At 46.2% G+C, this 20,516-nt stretch overlaps 1 protein-coding gene across 1 annotated transcript in view; it reads left to right on the top strand.

The window, feature by feature from the left end:
* Positions 1-10,658, top strand: part of drp2 (dystrophin related protein 2) — a 60,495-nt gene extending 49,837 nt beyond the window's left edge. Inside the window, exons 18-23 of the mRNA XM_071536418.1 lie at positions 5-70; positions 2,179-2,325; positions 3,891-4,143; positions 5,782-5,899; positions 6,097-6,183; positions 10,578-10,658. Coding sequence (XP_071392519.1) covers positions 5-70; positions 2,179-2,325; positions 3,891-4,143; positions 5,782-5,899; positions 6,097-6,183; positions 10,578-10,597 — 691 coding nt within the window. The 3' untranslated portion in view covers positions 10,598-10,658. The remainder of the gene's footprint in view (positions 1-4; positions 71-2,178; positions 2,326-3,890; positions 4,144-5,781; positions 5,900-6,096; positions 6,184-10,577) is intronic.
* The last annotated feature ends 9,858 nt before the right edge of the window (positions 10,659-20,516 follow it).

Genomic DNA, 20,516 nt, shown 5'->3' with positions numbered 1-20,516 from the left:
ATAGATTGGCGGAAATGGAGAGCCAGAATTGTTCATTCTTCACGGATAGCCTGTCTCCTGATGAAAGTCTGTGAGTATGCTGCCACCCCCGCACTACGAACCCTTCTCATTACAGCCATGGCCTTCCACAGGGTGTGTTTGTGTGTGTGTGTTTCTGTGTATGTGTGTACATCCACTTCACTTGATACATTGATTGTGTGTCTGTGTGTACGTGTGCGTGCATGCACATGTATGTTTGACAGTTTGGGCAATCACATGAATAATCTGCCCCATAATGAAAATAACCCACGGCGTGGCAGTACACACACTCCCCCTTCATCATATATGCAGCTGTTGTGATTAAAGACTGTGGCAGTGGGCACAAATACAAGGACCTGCTGGGGAAGGAGAGGGGAGGGAGCGTGGAAGTGTGCTTGTGTATACATATGTGTGTGTTTGTTTGTGTATGCATCTGTGTTTCTAGAGGCTGGAAGTTGGTTGAGTGGGAGGGGACTGGTTAGGTTACAGAAGGGACAGGGATAGGGAGCTTTGATGTGAATGAGGCAGCCAGTAAGGTGGGTCCTCACTCGAGAATGCTGGGAAAGTATTGGGTTGAGAGAGTGGGTGAGTCCATTCAAGATCATGTGTTTGTGTGTGTCTATGTCCATGTCTCATTTTGTGGACGACTGTGTTGGTGTTCAACCATGTCTTCCCTCTTTCAAATGGTTCTCTTTTTTAATGGTGCCTTAAACTCAAGGTTGCTAGCCCAGTGGCTCTGTTCAAAAGGTTTTGGGTCCTTTAAGACCCCCAGTGTGTGTTTGTGTGTATGCATTGCTAAGTGTGCTCATTATATTTGTATAAATGTGCTTTAAGTGTATGTGTGTGTGTGCTGTGAGTGAGGGCTGCGACTGACACCACATACGATGCCTACTGGTTTTAGGCTTAGACAAAATACAACTTTCCAACATGTACAACTGTCAGTGAGCGCTTTTCATTATTGATATATGTGCTTCTCAAGCCTGCTTCCTATGCCTTTTCTGCCATGTGCATGTATCTATTGCTTGGGTGGAGCCTTGTCAGAAAAAATGTGTGTCTGTGCATGGATGTACTTGTTTGTGGGTGCTTTTATGCCCAAGAGTGTGTTTGTACGCATGAGTGTCTGTGTGTGTGTATATATGCTTTTTCATCTCTTCTACCCCTTATGTGTAGCAGTGTTTTTTCTGCTCTTGTGCCTTTGTGCCTTGTTGTGTCTTATTCTGCTGCCTGTCTTTCTGTCTGTCAGTGCCTCTCTGTTGTTACAGCTGCATGGCTCTGTACATGATCTTGTGCTTTCTGTGCCTCCAGCTGTTGCTTGGCTAGCAGTAAACTGTTCTCTGTCCTGTACTTTGCTGCCTGTCTGTGTGGCCTTTGCCCTCTTTCAGTGCTCTGCTGCAATGTTCAGAGTTCATGTTAGCTGGTAATTGCCACTTTATGGACAATAAAAATATTTCAGGTCTGGATCATTTAATTCTGCAGGACATGCTGGCCAGCAGAAGGCTGTAGCCTAAATAATTGTTCTTAAAGTACCAGAGGTGTGCTGTAACATATGGAATGTAGACTAAAGTGGACCTGGTCATCTGTAGCCATAAACAGTCTGGTAAAACTAGGCATATTAATGCCCCCCTGATGTATCATTTGGCATTACAATGCAAAGCCTACAGCTTGCAGTTAACTTAGGCTAAATCAAGCAGTGTGTTGTGCTATCTTAGCCCACAGCATTATTGCAGCCTACTGTAAAATTGACAGACAGTCGTGTTCCCATCAAAATAACTGCTAAACATTAATTCATTCATTTATTGTTTTACAGCCTAAGGTCTGCTACTATAGATATACACATTACATTTTCTATTCCATTCTCAACCCAGTCTTATTTTAACAATTTGGTGAGCAAAATGTAATCCAGCTGGTTGTGAACTTTACACAAGGCTATGCTTTGCCTTTACAGTACTGCCCGTCCCATCCTGTCCTGTCCTGTTTCACTGTCTTGTCCTGTCTTGCCTTTCGTTGTCCTGCACTGTTCTGGCCTGTGCTGCCCTGTCCTGCCTGGTTTTGCCTCGCCTCGTCCTATCCGCTCTCCCATGCTGTCCTTGGCTCTGCTTTGTGCTGCTGGTGGCTGTGTGCTGGTGGCTCAGTGTGCTGTCTCCTGTGTGGGGGACTCAGGGATGAAGATCAGTACCTCCTGCGTCACTCCAGCCCTGCCCTGGACCATGACTCGCCCTGCGGACAGCACCTGCTGCTGGCCCACCTGGAGCACCAGGACAAGGAGCAGCTCCAACGCACCCTGGCCCGCCTGGAGAACGAGAACAGGTCTGTGGCCAGGACAAAAACTGGTCATGTGTGCATGTGTTTTTTCTTTTATTTCTATACCCATGAGGACCAAATGTCGTCAGAGGGACAGAAAGATAAGGAATGCCCCCAAAGTGAGGATAGTTTGCAGATCCTCTTCTAGGGACTGTTTAAGGGTTAGCACTTGAGTTTAGGGTTAAAATTGCAATTAGGATTAGGTTTAGGTTAGGGTAGTCATTGAGATTCAGCATGTGGTGGAGAGGCTAGAGATTTGTGTTAGGGAATGATTTTAGTAAAGGGCCTCACAAATACAGTAATATGTTTGTGTGTGGGTATGTGTGTTCATCTGGAGGCATCACACTGTTTCTCTGGGTGTCTGATGCCATTCAAAGACCTCCTACTGAGAGTAAACGTTACTCACTGTCTAAATCTTACTGAAGTTTGAGGAGCCTTTTGATAAAAAAGAATTTTCTGTGTACAACTTCACAGTACAAAGAAATGAAACGTGGTAATAAAATGTAAACACCTGTATTTCATGCTTAAAAAAAAAAAGATATTTGATATTTTCTTGGTGGTCTGTGCAACAGACAGCAAGAGGCTATTATGATGGATTCACACATCATGTACACATCTGTGTATAAAATGTTTTTGAAATACATCACTTTAGATGCTATGCTTAATTTGGATTTGTTGTGTCCTAGTAGCAGAGAGCCTTAGACAATTTCCCTAAATGAAGTAAATTCTTTTTCCTATCCACTTAATTTGTTACCAGAGGCAACCGTCCTAGGCATGATTCATATGAATAAATTTCTCTTGTCTTCTATTTGCCCCTGACCTTTTCAGACACACAGACAGACATATACGTAGAGATACACACATACACACACATACACACACACATGCCCCGTGGGTGTCTGAAACCTTGACCCAGTTCAGTTTTTCCGTAATGTATGTCTGCTGTTATGACGCCACAGTGTGCGCTGTCGTCCATATTTATTACTAGTGGCTGCACTGGCTTAGTTTATGTCCTCTACTGTGGCTCTCATGGCCGAGATCTGAACAATACGATCAATACATGTACAGTTTTTGTTTGCCCCAAACCGATGTTCACTACTAATTTGGCAGCTGATATACTGATCCATAATTTTCCAGCAGGAAATGAACACATTTTTGTAAAAGTTCATGGCTCAGTCAATTAATGGCCCTAGCTACACTCACAATGAGATAAGAGCAACTGACTTACTGCAGCTCATATTCAAAATTAGGATAATTGCTCTCTGTGTGTTAAGGTGTCAACAATACATTTGCCCCATGCTCCATTGTTTTTATGTATTGGCGATTATGCATGTAGTAAACATTACTATAATTGCAGCTCTCAAACACAACATTTCAGATTATTATGCATAAGCACATTTCTGCTTGTGCTAAGTGACTGCTGGATACATATAAACACACATCTCCAGTTTGTGTGTGTGTGTGTATGTGCAAGCGTGTGTGTATTTTATGTGTTCCACCAACATGTGGGACTGACTGTTTTCTCTGTCCTGTCTGTTTTCTCCATCTGTCCTGTACTGCGGGTCCTGCAGGGTGCTGCAGGGGGAGTACCGGCGGCTCAAGTGGAAGCACGAGGAAGCGGCGTCAGTTCCCATGCTGACCGAATCCGGAGAGGGGGGTCCGGGTTCGCCCACGGTGGATGGGCAGCAGGACGAGGAGCTCCTGGCCGAGGCGCGGGTCCTCCGCCAACACAAGACGCGCCTGGAGACCCGCATGCAGATCCTGGAGGACCACAACAAACAGCTAGAGTCCCAGCTGCGCAGGCTCAGGGAGCTACTGCTACAGGTACTGCAGGGGAACTACTGTGACAAGTTTGTGTGTGTGTGTGTGAGCGGGGGAGAGATGGCAGCCTGGCTTAGAAAGACTGAAGGTCACAGGCTTGATCCCTGCGGTCCATCAACAGTGTGTGCTCTGTTAAGCTGTCCTTGAGCAAGTTGCTCTGGATAACAGCATCAGCTAAATTCCTAAAGTGTAAAGTGTAAACTGTGGCAGGCTGAGCTGGGGAAGAGTAGAGGAGCAGAGGGAGAGCTGCAGTTTGAATAGAGGGCACAGGCAGACAAATTCAAGTTGTATTAGACATTTGTATGCATCAGGGTACATACTGTACATGAGAATTTTGGGAGTGCAGTGCTTCACAAGCAGTCTTAAAGTACAAAGAGGCAAAGCAGGTTCATATAAAAAAAAAAACCCTCAAAACACATGAAAAAGGCAGAGCTTCCCTGAAAATGTGAAATTTGGAGACTGAAGATATGAAGGTGGGGCGTTCAGCTGCTCCAGGTGTAGGAGGGAATACATAATGTAGTATAGAGAAGCCAGTAATGAGAGGATAAAAACTAGCAAGAGTTAAGAGGGATGGCAAGCTTTGTAGAGATTGAGACGATCTATAGCTTAATGGAGAAGATTACTGCTGCTCTAGAGGAAAGGTGTGAGAAAGAGATGGAGAGGAGGAGTGGGAATGGACTCTGAGTTACTGGGTTACTATAATAAGAAAATGTAAAGTTGGAACAGCAAGTGAAGAGGTGACAATTTTCTTTCAGGTTAAAGACTTGGAAATTGAGAATGGAGAAAAGAGACTGAGAGTGTGGCAGTGGAAGGATCATTTAGTGGAAAGAGGAGGCAGAAGTCTACGTAAAAAAAAAAAGTTTTGAATTCAAGGTGTCTTTGTTAGGGGTGGCGGATTAGACTTTCTCTCCATTCTATGGCCAAAATGTCTGCCATTCTTTTACTGCTTAAGAAATATTCATGCCCCAAAGCTTATCTTTTTCTGTATGAAATGGTGCAGGGAGGGAAATAAGGGAGATTTGTATTTATTTTCTCTCAGGACCAATATCACATTTTAATTTCCTTAAAAAGTACTGTAAAATCTGCCTTTGTAGATTGTAGAACTATGTCTGAATCCCTCCCAGTCTCTGCAGAGACCCCAGTTTCACTGCAACCACCAAACTTACTCTCCTCTTGAGTATTGCTACAGTATTTCTAAATAACACAACAAAACTCAAGCACAGTGGGTTGCATATTGGGGAAACTGCTGGTGAGTCACATTATGCGCCTTTGATTGTGGTTTCAGACCTGCCCCCACCCCTGTCAGTGAGTCTTGTGCAATACTGCCGCGTGCAGTGCAATTCAGTCTCCGTCTCTCATTCTTCCGGTCCTTTCCATCTGTTTATCAAAGTGCAAAACCCTGTATTCTGATGGTCGTTTGTAACAGCTGTCGGGAAAAATTGCCCGTTTTTCTTTTTTTTGTATAATCCCGCTCAGAGATGCCAATTGAGGACTGCCGGCTGGATGCCATTAACCATCACATTCATTACTTATCTGAAAGGAAAACTGACTCCGGCTCTGCTATCTGAGTCTAAAACATACAGTATGATGTATATGATGCGCAGGAGGTTGCAGTGAATAGTAATCGGTCTTTTCTGACAGCCCAAAGACGATTCGGAGGCCAACGGGTCGGAACCGTCAACCCTGTCGTCTCCTGTGTCCGGAGGGGGGCACCATGGGGAGCCGGCCAGCAGAGAGACCACTGACACTGAAGCAGCAGGTCAGATACGTGTGGTGAAGCTGAAATGTGCGGTTGACACACCAGTGAGACCACATTTGGCATATGCATGACTGGCAAGTTAAGCCTGAAACCAGACATGTCCCCCACCCCTGTCCACCCTTAGAGGTGTAACATTGTGTGTATCTGTGTGTGTGTGTGTGTCTCTGTGTGTGTGTGTCTGTGTGTGTGCATGTCAGGAGATGATATGGAGCATGAACAGGACACGGTGCTGCAGCTCCAGGAGGTCATTGAGCAGCTGAGGAACGTCTTCCCTTCTGAACCGGGTGAGTTTGGGCTCGGCTCGACGGATCCTAGCAGCATTAGCAGCCACGCATCAGACACACAGTCTCTTTGCCGTCACCCCAGGGAGAGTGAGAGATGGAGAGGAGTGCAAATATGTACTGCTGCGGGTCAATAGACGAGGGGAGGGGCAGGGAGATTAAATGGCAGCATGAGAGGAGTAAAATAAAGAGAGAGAGACAGAGGCAGAGAGAGAGAGAGAGAGAGAGAGTGTCAGTGTCACAAAGCAGTGCAAAGCCTGTAATTTGAACAAAGAAAGGGATTATCATAATTACAGAACTTTCTTAGTTATTATGACCAACGACAGTAGTTGTATGTGTTGTAAAAACTGTCAACACAGTACACATTTTGTCTGCAGTGTAGAATTTTCTGTTTTTATCTCAGCTTGGGTTAGTAGTAGAGCTGCAACGATTAATTGATTAATCGATTAGTTGTCAACTATTAAATTAATCGCCAACTATTTTGATAATCGATTAATCGGTTTGAGTAATTTCTTAAGAAAAATAAGTCAAAATTCTCAGATTCCAGCTTCTTAAATGTGAATTTTTTCTGGTTTCTTTACTCCTCTATGACAGTAAACTGAATATCTTTGGGTTGTGGACAAAACAAGACATTTGAGGACGTCATCTTGGGCTTTGGGAAACACTGATCGACATTTTTCACCATTTTCTGACATTTTATAGACCAAACAACTAATCAATTAATCGAGAAAATAATCGACAGATTCATCGACAATGAAAATAATCGTTAGTTGCAGCCCTAGTCAGTAGAGCACTTTTGTTGGGATCTAGCAGCACGTGGTGAGCTATTTGTTTGTTACTGTGCTATCTTTCTGTTTTAGTTAAATCTGTGAAAGTGTTTGGTTTGGTGCTGAGTAGTTTTGCTGAAACTAGTTTAGGTGAAAGCAGTTAAATTTCAAAGTGCTTGGCTGGGGAAGGCCAGTTGGTGTTCAAGTAGTGTTAATTGCTGGGAGTGGCTTGAACTCCTTTGGTGAACCGGTACTTTTTGGCACAGTCATTCTACAGCGTCAGCTGTAGCGTCAGCCTCTTGCTGTCAGTCCCTGCGCATGAAGACTAGGGAGTCTATCTGCGGGAGTCCATCGAGGGTAGGCCACAGAATAGGGACACACAGCTAGGGCTGGCTAGGGTTCTTGTAACTACCTAGTTAACTGCTTTCATGTCTGCTACACTATGTGTCTCTCTCCCATCCCTGTTGTAACATCAGCTCATAGGCCCCGTAGACATGGCACTATTTTCAGGTGTAGAAACCCATGTAATCTTATTTACCCAATTTGCACCAGTAGTCCTTCTCTTACTATTGCTGGAGGACTCTGGAACTGCCAGTCGGCAGTTAAGAAACTGAGACCATCTCAGCCCTTGCTCTATCTCAAGCCCTCCACTTTCTGGCCCTCACGGAGACCTGGATCATACCTGAAAATAGTGCCACCCCAGCAGCCCTCTTTGCTGCTTATTCTTTCTCTCACACCCCCAGAGCCTCTGGCGTGGGGGAAGCACCGGACTCCTCATTTCACCCAAGTGGACCTACACTGTCACTCCTCCTTCACACCTCTCAATATCCTCTTTTGAATTCCATGCTGTTTCTGTATCTCTACCTATCAAGCTCAACATTGTGGTAATCTACCGGCCCCCGGTCAGCTTGGTGACTTTCTTGACAAGATGGATGTCCTCCTCTGCTTTCCTGAGGATGGCACTCCACTCATTCTTCTGGGTGACTTCAACATCCAGCCGGAGAAATTGCAATCTCTGGCCTTCCTTAACTTCTTCTCTTCCTTTGACTTCTCCCTCTCTCAATCTCCTCCGACTCACAAGGCAGGGAACCTGCTTGACCTGATCTTCACCAGATCCTGCTGCTCCTCCAATCTTACTGTTACCCTTCTTCCTGTATCTGACCATCACTTTATAACCTTCTCCCTTCCCATCTCACCCCCCACTTCCCACTCAACATCCACTCACACTATCACCACCTGACGCAACCTAAAAACTCTCTCACCTACCTCGCTGTCTTTGGCTGTCCTTTCCTCGCTTCCCTCAGCTGAGCAGTTTTCTCTCCTGTCCACTGAGGAGGCCTCCACTACTCTTCTATCCTCTCTTGACTCTCTCTGCCCACTCACCACTAAACCAGCTCGATCCTCTCCTCCCGCTCCTTGGCTGTCTGAATCTCTGCGAACTCATAGAACAGAGCTTCAGGCTGCTGAGAGGAAATGGAGAAAATCGCAGCACCCTGACGATCTCACTTCCACCACCTTCTCCTCTCCAACTTCACCTCTGCTGTGTCAACAGCAAAGACTTCCTTCTTCATTACTGAAATCCAGTCTTCTGCCTCCAACCCCAGTAAACTTCCACCTTCTCCTCCCTCCTCAACACACCCTCCCCTCCCCCTCCCTCTTCCCTCTCAGCTGATGATTTTGTCACCTACTTTGCTAAGAAGGTGGATGACATCAGCTGTTCTTTCCATCATCCAGCCACTAACAACACTATTCCTTACTCCAAACCTGCTTCTCTGCCGCTTGTCCCCGGGCTTGCTTCCTTCTCTACCTTCTCCCCAGAAGATGTCCTCACACTTGTCAGGTCTAACCGAGCCACCACCTGCCCCCTTGATCCTATCCCTTCCACTCTTCTCCAAACCATCTCCACCGACATCACTCCCTTCCTCACTACCCTTATCAATTCCTCTCTGTCCTCAGGCCTTGTTCCAGCTGCTCTAAAGACTGCCAGAGTCAAGCCTCTTCTTAAGAAACCCTCCCTTGACCTTGCTGCTATCCAGAACTACAGACCTGTATCTCTTCTCTGATTTCTATCCAAAACCCTTGAGCGAGCAGTTTCCAACCAACTTTCTCTCTATCTCTCCCAGAATGACCTCCTCGACCCTCTTCAATCCGGTTTCAAGGCTTCTCACTCTACTGAGACAGCTCTCCTTGCTGTCACAGAGGCCCTGCACACTGCCAGGGCTTCATCCCTCTCCTCTGTCCTTGTCCTCCTTGACTTGTCTGCTGCTTTTGATACAGTTGCCACCAAATCCTTCTCTCCATCCTATCTGAACTGGGAATCACTGGATCTGCACACTCCTGGTTCGCATCCTATCTATCTAACCACTCTTACCAGGTCTCATGGAGGGGATCTCTGTCCAGACCCTGCACTCTTAACACCGGTGTCCCTCAGGGCTCAGTCCTGGGGCCCATTCTATTCTCTCTCTATGCTAAATCCCTCGGCCATGTGATCTCCTCTCATGGCTTCTCCTATCACTGCTATGCCGACGACAATCAACTCTACCTCTCCTTCCCCCCCTCAGATACACAAATTGATGGCCACATCTCCACATGTCTCAAAGACATCAGTGCTTGGATGTCTGTGCACCACCTCAAGCTCAATCTTGAAAAGACGGAGCTGCTCTTTCTCTGAGGGAAAAAATTGCCCTCTCACAGACCTCTCCATCTCCACTGACAACACTACTGTGTTACCCTCTCAGACTGCCAAGAACCTCGGGGTGATCCTGGACAACCAGCTGTCCTGCTCTGCCTACATTGCAGCGACAACCCGCTCCTGTAGGTTCTCCCTCTACAACATCCGCAAAATTCACCCATTCCTTACGAGGGAAGCGGCACAACTCCTGGTCCAGGCAGGTCATCTCCCACCTGGACTACTGCAACGTTCTTCTGGCCGGGCTACCTGCCTCTGCCATCAGACCTTTACAGTGCATTCAGAATGCTGCAGCCCGTCTGGTGTGCAACCAACCAAAATTCTCTCACGTCACTCCCCTCTTCTGGTCGCTTCACTGGCTTCCCATCTCTGCACGCATCAAATTCAAGACACTGGTACTCGCCTACCGGGCAGTAGATCAGACTGCCCCTCCCTATCTGCAGTCTATGGTCAGGTTCCAAACCTCACCTCGTTCCCTCCGCTCCTCCACCCTTGCAGGTCGCCTCGCCCCTCCATCGCTACGTGGGCTCAGAAGTCGCTCAGAAGTCGTTCATCCCGGTCGCGACTCTTCACATCCCTGGTGCCACAATGGTGGAATGAGCTCCCCACTTCTGTCAGAACGGCCGAATCACTGCCTATCTTTCGGCGGAGACTAAAGACACATCTCTTCAGGTTACACCTGGACCCTTCTTGAACTAACCTATTTTCTACCCTTCTTAAACTTAAAAAAATAAATAAAAAATATTCAACGAATGCTACTTATTCCTATTAAAAGTCTTAGCTGATGAAGACTGTGATGCACAGTTGGTTTTATTACTGTTGTATGAATGTACTTATTGTAAGTCGCTTTGGACAAAAGCGTCTGCTAAATGACGTAATGTAATGTAATGTAATGTCAACGCATCCCTAATTCCATTTTTTCTTCTCCTTCCTAATTTCAGGCACCACCTCACTCATCTAACCCAGAGCGGGCCTTGAAGAGCAGAGTGAAGCCTGATGGGAGGCCTGACTGCGGGGGGGGGGGCTCCATATGGCTGAGGTCACCGCCACACCACACCAGGCCCTGCGACCGCTCCAGCAGCTACCTTACCCAGAGCTAACCCTCTACTGGAACTCTGTGCACTAGAAGCCTTTTTCACGCAAGCGGCTAAAGGCTAACGCTAACGTCCGTTCGGCCAGGCTGTGGTTGCTAACTCGGCTAACATTAGCGGCACAGCCTGATGCCGCGTTAACCTGCCAAAGGAGACTAATGTTAGCAAGCAGGTCAGGGAGAGACTAAAGTCAAGGGAAAAAGTTAGTGCCCAGCCAAGACACTGTGCTAACCAGCATCTGTGTAGTCGACTCAAGGTGTGAAGCTTTATATCAGTCCACAGCACAAATTGGACCTTGTATGAAAAGGACTTTGGAATTGCAAGTTTTGCGTGAGAAGGATCCCCGTGTTCTGTCAGAATGCCAGTAACTTCAGTGTGTTTGTGAGGTATTTTTTCTTTTTTGAATGTGTTATCATGCTTGTTACTTTTTGTTTGTTTTTTGAAGGCAGGTGGTGTGTTAAAGCTCACTGCTGTAGACTAGATCTGGGCTGGGCTGACTGCATTTCATGTGGCTGTGCAGTGTAGATTGTCAGGGAGTCGACAGCACCCACAACGAGCTTATTTACTGTGTGGGACTGACACATCATCAGTTAAACCCATGATTTATTTAAGACAGCCAAAGTGCCCGCTAGCACAGCGCCTCTGTGTGCACACACACTGTTCCTCTAATCCTCTCGAACTGCGTGTTGCTCCCATGCTTCACTTTCTGAAGTGAGCCCTCTACGCTCATATAGAACCACACGCACGTGCATACAGACACACACACACACACACACATATACACACACACACACACACACACACACACACACACACACACACACACACACAAATGGTAAATGTAAACATCCATACTCCCTAGTTACACCCCTCCCTCAACATGCACAAATACATGAAATTCTCGCTCTGCATGATCAATAAGCATGCCCACTGTACTGTGCTGCATCAATACAAATACACATACACATCCACAGAGGCGGAGAAGCATCAGTAGTGATTTTGCATCTTTTTGGCTCGCAGGGTGCAGAGACAAGCTCTCAATATGGAGCCAATTTGTATTGTAGTTCAATGGGTTTTGTTAGAAAGTGTCTGCCGATAAATGTCAGCATGCAGGCGCCCATTCTGGGCTCTTAGTGTTCTCCTGCTGTGTGCAGAGACAGGGAAGGAAGGAGCCGCAGGCACTAGAGCTGCTAGGCTGAAGCTCTCCACCAGGCCAATTCCAAACGCTACAGGGGGACGAGGCACGCCACCATAATGCGGTCCTACGCTGCTTCATCCATAATCTCCTCCCCCTACATGTAGATTTGAAATGAACAGTAGCTAGTCTGCTGAACAACCCCATTGACTCTGAATGCCTCATTTTCCCTTGCTAATGCTTACTTAATTGCTTTTAGATTCACCAGGAGACTAGTGGTCAAAATGGCTTTGCCCTCCATCATACCAGGGTCATGGTGTGCATTCTATTCTAGACATAGCAGAGTCAATTAAAGCCTTAAATCCAGACAGAGTGCATATGAACCAATACTTAGTGTTTCTGCACACACAAAGCACTTTTTCACTGTGTTTTTACAATCAGGGAAGGCGATTGCATCAGGCGTGTGCGCATATGTGTGCATATCAGGCTAAGCTGTAAACTGTGTCCGTCTGTCCCTTGCCTATGATTTATTCAGTGGTCAGAGTGGGAGAGAGAATAGTAGTACAGGAGATCACAGTACATGAACGTCCAGACCTTGACACCAGTCAAATAAGGCTTTGGTGAGTGAGGCCATGATGCTAGGGATGCTTGGAGGGAGTGAAGATCTGAGAGACAAGAGAGGGAAGGCGAAGAAAAGATTCCATTTACCGCTCCTGGGCTGGTGGGAGAGATCCACTTTGATGTGCCTGCCACAGCAAATCTCCAGAAACGGACAAGAGGTTGCCTGAAACAATTGAGCTGTGGCTTTCTGTGTTTCTCGGCAATCATACAGCCTCATTCCCATAGGGAAGACAGGGGTGCACAGTTAGGAATTCATCTTGAACCTTTAAAGACACTCTGACCTCACTACCTGCCATCACATATGAGTTTGAATCCCATGGCTGCATTCATTATGGGCTGCCCCTCCAGGCACACAGCGTTCACATTTGACATCATCCTTCACAGCACTCGCTGCCTGTTAGTTTTGATAGTGTTGCTAGGGAACTGTCCCCAAGGACGCAGCTCCGCAGGTTTGTGAGTTGGAAAGGTGATGTGCTTTTCATAACACAAATGCTAATAGCCTTATGGGAAGCAAGAGAGTGCCTTGTTTCCACCAAAACACAACTCTCCTCTCCCTCCATACCCCTCTGCTGAAGCCTGCCACTGTTTAACTGGTAAAGATAGTCATTATCATCAACATCTTGAATCGATCCCAGCGCTGGCATTGCTTAAGTACATGTCAAGCTCTCAGAAGTCAGAACAAAGAGCTGCTCCGCTGCTGGGAGAAAAAAAAAGCCACGCCAAGGAATGTTTACTCACAGAGCACTTCTTTATTGGTATTCATACATCTCATTACACATTGATGATCACCCCCTCCCTCACACTTGTATCTCCATATTTTGTAAGTTGGTCCTTTGCGGGTACACAAAATGATGTAAGAGTGACAGCTGGCGGAAAAAATGAGAAAGCATTCCCTGTAGGGTTGCATGTCAACATTTGTCTTGTTTATTTTTAGATAATATAGAGAGTAGATGAGAGAGGAGGCAGAAGAAAGTAAATATACCAGGTGGCTACAGTATGTGACAGAGCCGTGTGTTATCCATACACAATTTGCACCCACATTCTCCACCCTATTCCTGTTCGACACACGCCGGCCTCTGATGTTGTGGCCTTCGATGGATGGACATCCAGCCTGGATGTCTTGCTGGTTGTGTGATCATCTAGGAATTTGTGTGAGGGTGGGGGGAGGCGCTGCGGGGGGGCTCCCTACATCCCTAACTCTCCCATCTCCATCCTCCTCACATACACACACAAGCACACACACACACACACACACACACATAAATACACATAGCCTGCTCCCTGTAGCGTGACCGAAGCTGCCTGATTGAAGAGAAAGGCTCTCCGCAGAGACAGCAGTTGCCACGGAGGACGTTGCTGCAGGGATCTGTATCGCTCTGCAGGCCTCTGGACTGCATGTAGCAGGTCAACATCCTAACGACTCTTCTCATTATTCCCCCTGCGTTGGACCTCCCATGTTCAGTATCATGCATCAACGCTCGTAACGAGGACGAGCGCGCTTGTATGTCGTCTCTCACATGACAGGGCAATGAATCACCTAACCTCAAACAAGGTTTCAATAACACTATCCTATCTTAACACACACACACACACACAAAACGTGACATACTCAACAGACCATTTGTCATACTTTACTGTGGAACGGAGGTGTCTTTTTTTAATCACTGTTAATATACCTCATTAATCATAAATATGTTTATTGTTTATGTTTTAATGGTCTCAATTTTGTTTTAATTTATTTTCCATGTACAGCACTCAAACACTTCTTGCTGTCTTTTCTCTGGAGTTTTTAATCTGTATAAAATGTTTTCTGAAGAAAGGCTTTTTAATAACAAGTGGGTTACTGGCTGCTTTCTACTCTTTGTGTACAGAAATAAAAAACTTTCTATTTGGCATACCCATCGTCTGCCTGTGCTTTTTAAGAGCCTCCAGCTATCCCTTTGAGAATCGAATAATGAAACATGTAACAGTGTGGTGCCAAATATGTGCTGTTTATATTAATTTTTCTTCTTGTGTTTACGTTTGGACTTCTTGGTGGCAGGATCGATAATTCCTGTTGTGACCTGAGGCGCGGCTTCACCTGCTACCTCAATCTGCTGTTTATCACCGGTCTTTCCTTCTGTTTCACCTCCTGCATCCACATTGCTTTTCCCCTCTCCTCTGTCTCACATCTATCTATCTGTCTGTCTAACCTCTCTCCATCCCCAGCTTCCCCCGTGGCCTTTGGGTGAGCAGCAGACAATTTGCACCCATTGGTTGATTCTGATTGAGTGCCACCATTTCCTGCGTTATCGTTGGCTGCTTTGTTCCCTTGGCTTGTTCTGCCTGGACCGTGTGTAGCAGTTGATTGGCATTTGACCTTCTTTCTGCCCTTATCAGACCCTGATCTCTTGCTCACTACATTATCTTTGGCCATGCCGGTGGGCGCGGGATCGCTATCTTCATCTCCCACTCGATTATCTGGTGCTTCCTGCCTGTCCCCCTGGACCATAACACTCTCTTTCTTTTCACTATCTGCCCTCTCTCCGCTTGCTCTCCTACACTCTATCTCTTTCTTCCTCTCTTTTATTTTCACATCTGGATTTTTCTCCACTGTTTCTGCATCATCCACTCCTTTGGTCTCAGCAGTGCCTGGTTTCTCTGCGCTTTTCTGCTCCTCCACCTTGCTGTCTTCATTTTTCGCCTTTGCTCCAATTTCTTCTTCTGTGGCACCAGCTTTCTGTGCAAATTTGACAGTCTTCTTTCCTGCTTTCGCAGCTGCTGCCTTGGCCTTGCTTCCACCAGGTCCCCACTTCTCCTGGGTTGCTTCCCAGTAGGTCTTCTTCTGGATGGCATGCATGATGCGGATGTTCTCACCCAGCCTCTTCAGTTCCTGTCGCACAATGGTTTTGAACTTCGGGTCCAAGCGCTCCACCTTGGCAAAGTCCCTCCGAGCTTCGTCCTCGTTGCACAAGGCAGAGTGCGCTCGCGCCCGCTGGTACACTGCCTTAAAGTTCCCTATGGAGCGAGAGAAAAGAGAAAGGGTGGGCATAAATGACAGAAATATATAGAGAACCTAAAAGGCAACAGGAGAAGGGCATAAAAAATTAGTGGTTCAGAGAGATAATTAAGAGGCGAGCGAGAAGAAAATTGGATGGCAGTAAAGGTGAATCAAGGATAAGTAAAATAAAGCATTGGAGGGAGTGAAAAGGATGAAATTGCTGCACTGAATGTCAGTGCTGAAATATGAGAGCGAGAGAGAGAGGAGACCAAAGAGAAATTCAAAAAAGTAGAAGGCGAAAGTTGGAGGGAGGTAAATCAAGAGCGAAGGAAAGCATAAGCGCAACCGTTTCACATCAGCCTCGACAATAAATAATTCAGTAACAAACAAAAAAAAAAGAGAAAACAGTGAATTCATTTCTGACTGTGATGTCCATGGGTGGGTGTCAGGGGAGAGAGAGAGACTGAGCGGTGCGGTTGTGAATGTTTGGTTTCTTTCCCAGTAAACAGAGAGATCAAGCCTTGTTGCAGCGTGGAGGCAGGCGTCTGCTGAGGGCCAGGCATTTGTACTGTCAACAGATCTTGATATTTCTCAGCTCAAAGTGAAGTTGTATAAGGAAAAACTGAAACGCAGCATGTTTATATACTCGTGTATCTATTTCGATATCTAAATGTTTCCCTCTCTCGCTCTGATTCTTTCAGATTCCTATTTTGTCTGCCTGCCCAGCCCCAAACTCCATCTTCTCTCTCGCACGACGATGCATTACCTTTATGCTTGTTAAGCAACTTGTTGTTGAGTTCCACTACTTGTTGGTATTGGTGCAGTTCCAGCATGCAATGGCTGAGGTTGAGAGTCAGTGGAAGACGCACTTTCTCCAGGGACTCCCAGTCTTCACCCTTTCGGTCCACCTGCTGAGTTCACAGAGAGGAAGGGGGGCGGGTGGAAAGAGGGAAGATGATGAGGAGGAGGTGAAGGAGAGGTGAAGGGGAGAGAGATGCCAGAGGAGATGGTGAGAAAGCAGGGATCGGGATGACACATAAGAGAGAATGAACGAGTGTGAGAGGAGGAGGGTTGAGAGAAATGAGAGGGAAGATTGGATGTTGAACATGATGGAGAGGGAAGGCAGAGGGGTAGAGGAAAGATCAGAACAGGAGGAGGAGATTGGTACATGTGGAAATGAAGATGGAGGAGGGTGGGTTGATGAGGAGCGGGAGGACAGTGTGTGTGTGCAGAGAGGGAGGTGTGTAAGAAGAGAGGAAGTTTAAGACAGAGGAAGATGCATGGGCGAGCCCTGTCACAGTGAAATCTCCAAGGGTATCTGTTATTTTTAGCTCTCTCTCTCTCTCTCTCTCTCTCTCTCTCTCTCACTCTCTCTCTCTCTCTCTCTCTCTCTCTCTCTCTCCTCTCTCTCTCTCTCTCTCTCTCTCTCTCTCTCTCTCTCTCTCTCTCTCTCTCTCTCTCTCTCTCTCTCTCTCTCTCTCTCTCTCTCTCTCTCTCTCTCGTTTGCCGGCATACCTACAATGCCACAGCTGCTCTTCAGCGAGAAAGCAACAATGACAGATGATTACAGTTTACAAGCCAGAGTGAGCCACAAGCCTTATGGAAGAGCACTTTCTGACACATTCTATAACAGGTAATCATGCTGAATGGATTGAACTGGTATGGTGAGCATCAATCCTGATTCCCAATACAAAAGCCCATCTGGATAGTCAAAAGGAGCATCCTCATTCGCAAAAAAGGCCCTATTTAGGGGTCCAAGCACTGCAGTTGCTGGAACCCTATTGTTTTTCTAAGGATTATTATTATTATTCCGCTTCTGCCTTAAAAGTATCTGGATCTCAGAAACCGTAAGAGCTACATCGGCCAAACTTGGCAGATAGGTCCAAAGTCTCAGCCGCTACTCAGGTTACAGGTTACGAAATCCACGTCAATTGGCCTCATGGTGGCGCTATACCAATCAACTTTACGTTTTGGCCTATAACTTCTGATCCGTAGGTCATAGAATCAAAATCCGTCTGACTATATTTCCGCCATTTTGAATTTTGTCTGAAAGTGTTTCGCTACTCCTCCTAGGCCGTTTATCCAACTCACACGAAACTTGGTGTGGAGCATCTTGGACCGTCCTCTTTCATACTTCTATTTGGACAATTGAATCAACTGATAAACTTTTAACGAACATGCCCTAACACAAAGTTGGCCAAAAGTACTTGACCATTCATCTGATCAAGCTAAAATGTGTAACACATGTTGAGGAGTGTTGCTTGAGCACACCCACAAAAGCATTTGGATTTCCATCACTAGTTGGCGCTACAAATGCAAAAGGTTTAATATCTCATAATTGACTGAATGGATTTTTATGAAACTTTGTACACATGTTCTAGGACTATGTCAATGTAATTGATTAATGGAGTGCACTAATACAGTTAAAATACTCTTTCTAAGGCTTTAAACGGCCTATAAGTTGGACAGTCTCGTAACTTGGCCCTACTTTTTTTGTGCTCCTTCCATTACCCCCAGCGGACTCAGTAGCTTAATGCATTGGTTAATGCATTGTCTGCAATGCAAAAGATTGTGTGTTCAAATCCTGCGGGTAACGTGTCTCCTCACACCACTAAGTTTGTTATAACTAAGCGGGGTCCAAGCACAAATTACCATATTGTGCTTGGACCCCGCTCGTTGCCGCTTGCGGTTATATTTCATATTTATTTTTGCTGTGTGTGTGTTTCCAAACTACCTTCACTATATAACCAATTACACTAACCTTATATTGGAGAACGTCCACGTATTCGATGGCCTCCTTGAACTTTACAGAAGCCTCTTCATAGCGGTTTTCTTTAATGAGGAAGTTTCCTTCGTCCTGGAGGAACATGACCAGCCGTAACATCTGCTGCCAGTCCTTCCCCTCAGTTGCACAGGAAGCATTTGGATTGATCTCTGGCTGTATCTCGGAACAGATTGCATCCTCTTTATTGCCTGTTCTCTCAGTCACTGTAACCTGAACAGTCTCTTCCTCCTCTTTATGAACTCCAGCATGTTTGGACTGAGTTTCTTCTTTCGCCTCATCTTTAGTCACTGTGTTTTCTTCTTTTTCTTCCATGTCCTCACTCTCTGCCTCCTTCTCTTTCTGCTCCTCCTCATCATCTTTCTCCTCCTCCTCATTTTTGTCCTCCTCCTCCTTTTTTTCCAGCATGTTCCAGTACTTCTCTTTCTCCTCCCAGTACTTCTCCTTCATGCGCTCCGACAGGGCGTTCAGCTCTTTGCGTACGAGAGAGGCCAGGGTGATGTCCAGGTTGGCCACCATGTTGAAGTCTTTCTTGGCCTCCTTTTCATTCCACACTGCAGCATGGGCCTTGGCTCTCTTATAGTAGCCCTTCACACAGTCTGAGAGAGAGGATGGGGATGGGGAGGGGGAGAGGGAGAGGGGGAGAGGGGGGTTGTCGTAGGACAGCGGGAGACAGATGAAGAAAAATAGAAAAATAAGGTAAGAGAGTAGATAAAAAACAGAGTTATTAATGTCTAAGCTGGAAATATTCAATAATGAACCTGCTCTCTCTACTGAAGCTGAGACGGCCATTTGTATGCATCTAGGACAGTGTGTATGTTGTGCTTTGCCGATAAGTGGATTTCTCAGCGGCACAGAGTTTGTCAGGCAGAAAAAAGAAAACCCACTGAGGTCTTTTATTGCATATGTGCTGCACCTGTACCACTGTGTACATGTGTATCAATTATTTCTCACTAAAGCCTTACATCTTAGAACTCACACGAACATGTACATACGGACACACACGTGCTAATATATGCGCGCACGCGCACACACACATACACACTGTAATCCCTCCATCCCGGAGGAGTGGGCTCAAGTGGTTGGTTAGATCCCCATTGATGGCTCCGTTCCTCTCTTCCTCTCCATTTCATTTCCCTCTACGCTAAATCTTTCATTCTGCCAACATTTAAACAGATTTCTTCATAGCCTCTGGCAATAACATAGACACTGCAGTGAGCCACTATCGCAATAGCGCTTTTCTAAAGGAAGATTGGATTGAAGGGATGGAGCAGAGCACTGGAGTGGCTGATTTAAACTGATAGAGACAACAAGGTAATGATGACAGGAGGAACAACACTGGGGTACGAGTGAGTGGAAAGTGAAGGGAGGAGAATGAGAAGCTGAGAAGAAAAGGGAGGAGACAAAAGTGGCAAAAGAGAGGAAATGAAAGGAAAGACAAACGAAAGACAAAAGAAGAGGAAATCAAAGGACTGAAAAGGAGGAGAAGGGAAAGGTGCAGTGATAATGGACAATCTGCAAGAGGGCGGCTGGTGTTGTGGAATAGATAATTTCCATAAGCCTCATTAAGAGGACTGGGGCTTTGTGGCACCTGCATGCAATGGGCCGATGGAGCTTGGAGAGTAACTGGCTGCTATTGTCCTTATACTGTCTCACACTCACTCATAAACACACATACACACAGTCAGGTTTATACCCTCCCTTCCCCCACTACACACACACACACACACACACACACACACACACACACACACACACACACACACACACACACACACACACACACACACACACACACACACACACACACACACACACACACACACACACACACACACACACACACACACACACACAACTTTACACCCTCCCTCCTCTGGCTACACACTGACACACACATATAAAACTGAAAATCCAAGATGAGGGACAGAGAATAAAATAAAGACAGCCTCAGTGGATCCTGTCTCTAGTGAGGCCATAATTCACAGGGCGCTGAACTAGATACTGTGTCAGCATGTGATCTCCTCCAGGATTATATGGGCAGCTATGGGTATGGCAGTACAATTCCCAAGGCTGTTTCAACTATAAAACCCTTTGTAATGTCACCCTCTGCCCTCATACATACACTCACTGAACACACAGCTAGAACATGTAACAGTTGCTGCAATAAAGCCAGCGTAGACATCAGACCCCGACTTGTCTGCTTTTAATGAGGTTTGGAAATTATTGTGCGTGCATATATGGAGGGTCGGCGGGCTCACATGTCTGAAT

Source organism: Centroberyx affinis, unplaced genomic scaffold (assembly GCF_046629955.1).
Source record: "Centroberyx affinis isolate AG114_WGS23_722 - 3 ecotype Tasmania unplaced genomic scaffold, CSIRO-AGI_Caff_v1 ptg002870l_1, whole genome shotgun sequence".
In the NCBI taxonomy this organism is placed as follows: domain Eukaryota; kingdom Metazoa; phylum Chordata; class Actinopteri; order Beryciformes; family Berycidae; genus Centroberyx; species Centroberyx affinis.
The sequence above is the reverse complement of the archived record's forward strand: the minus strand, read 5'-3'. Positions and strand labels throughout refer to the sequence as shown.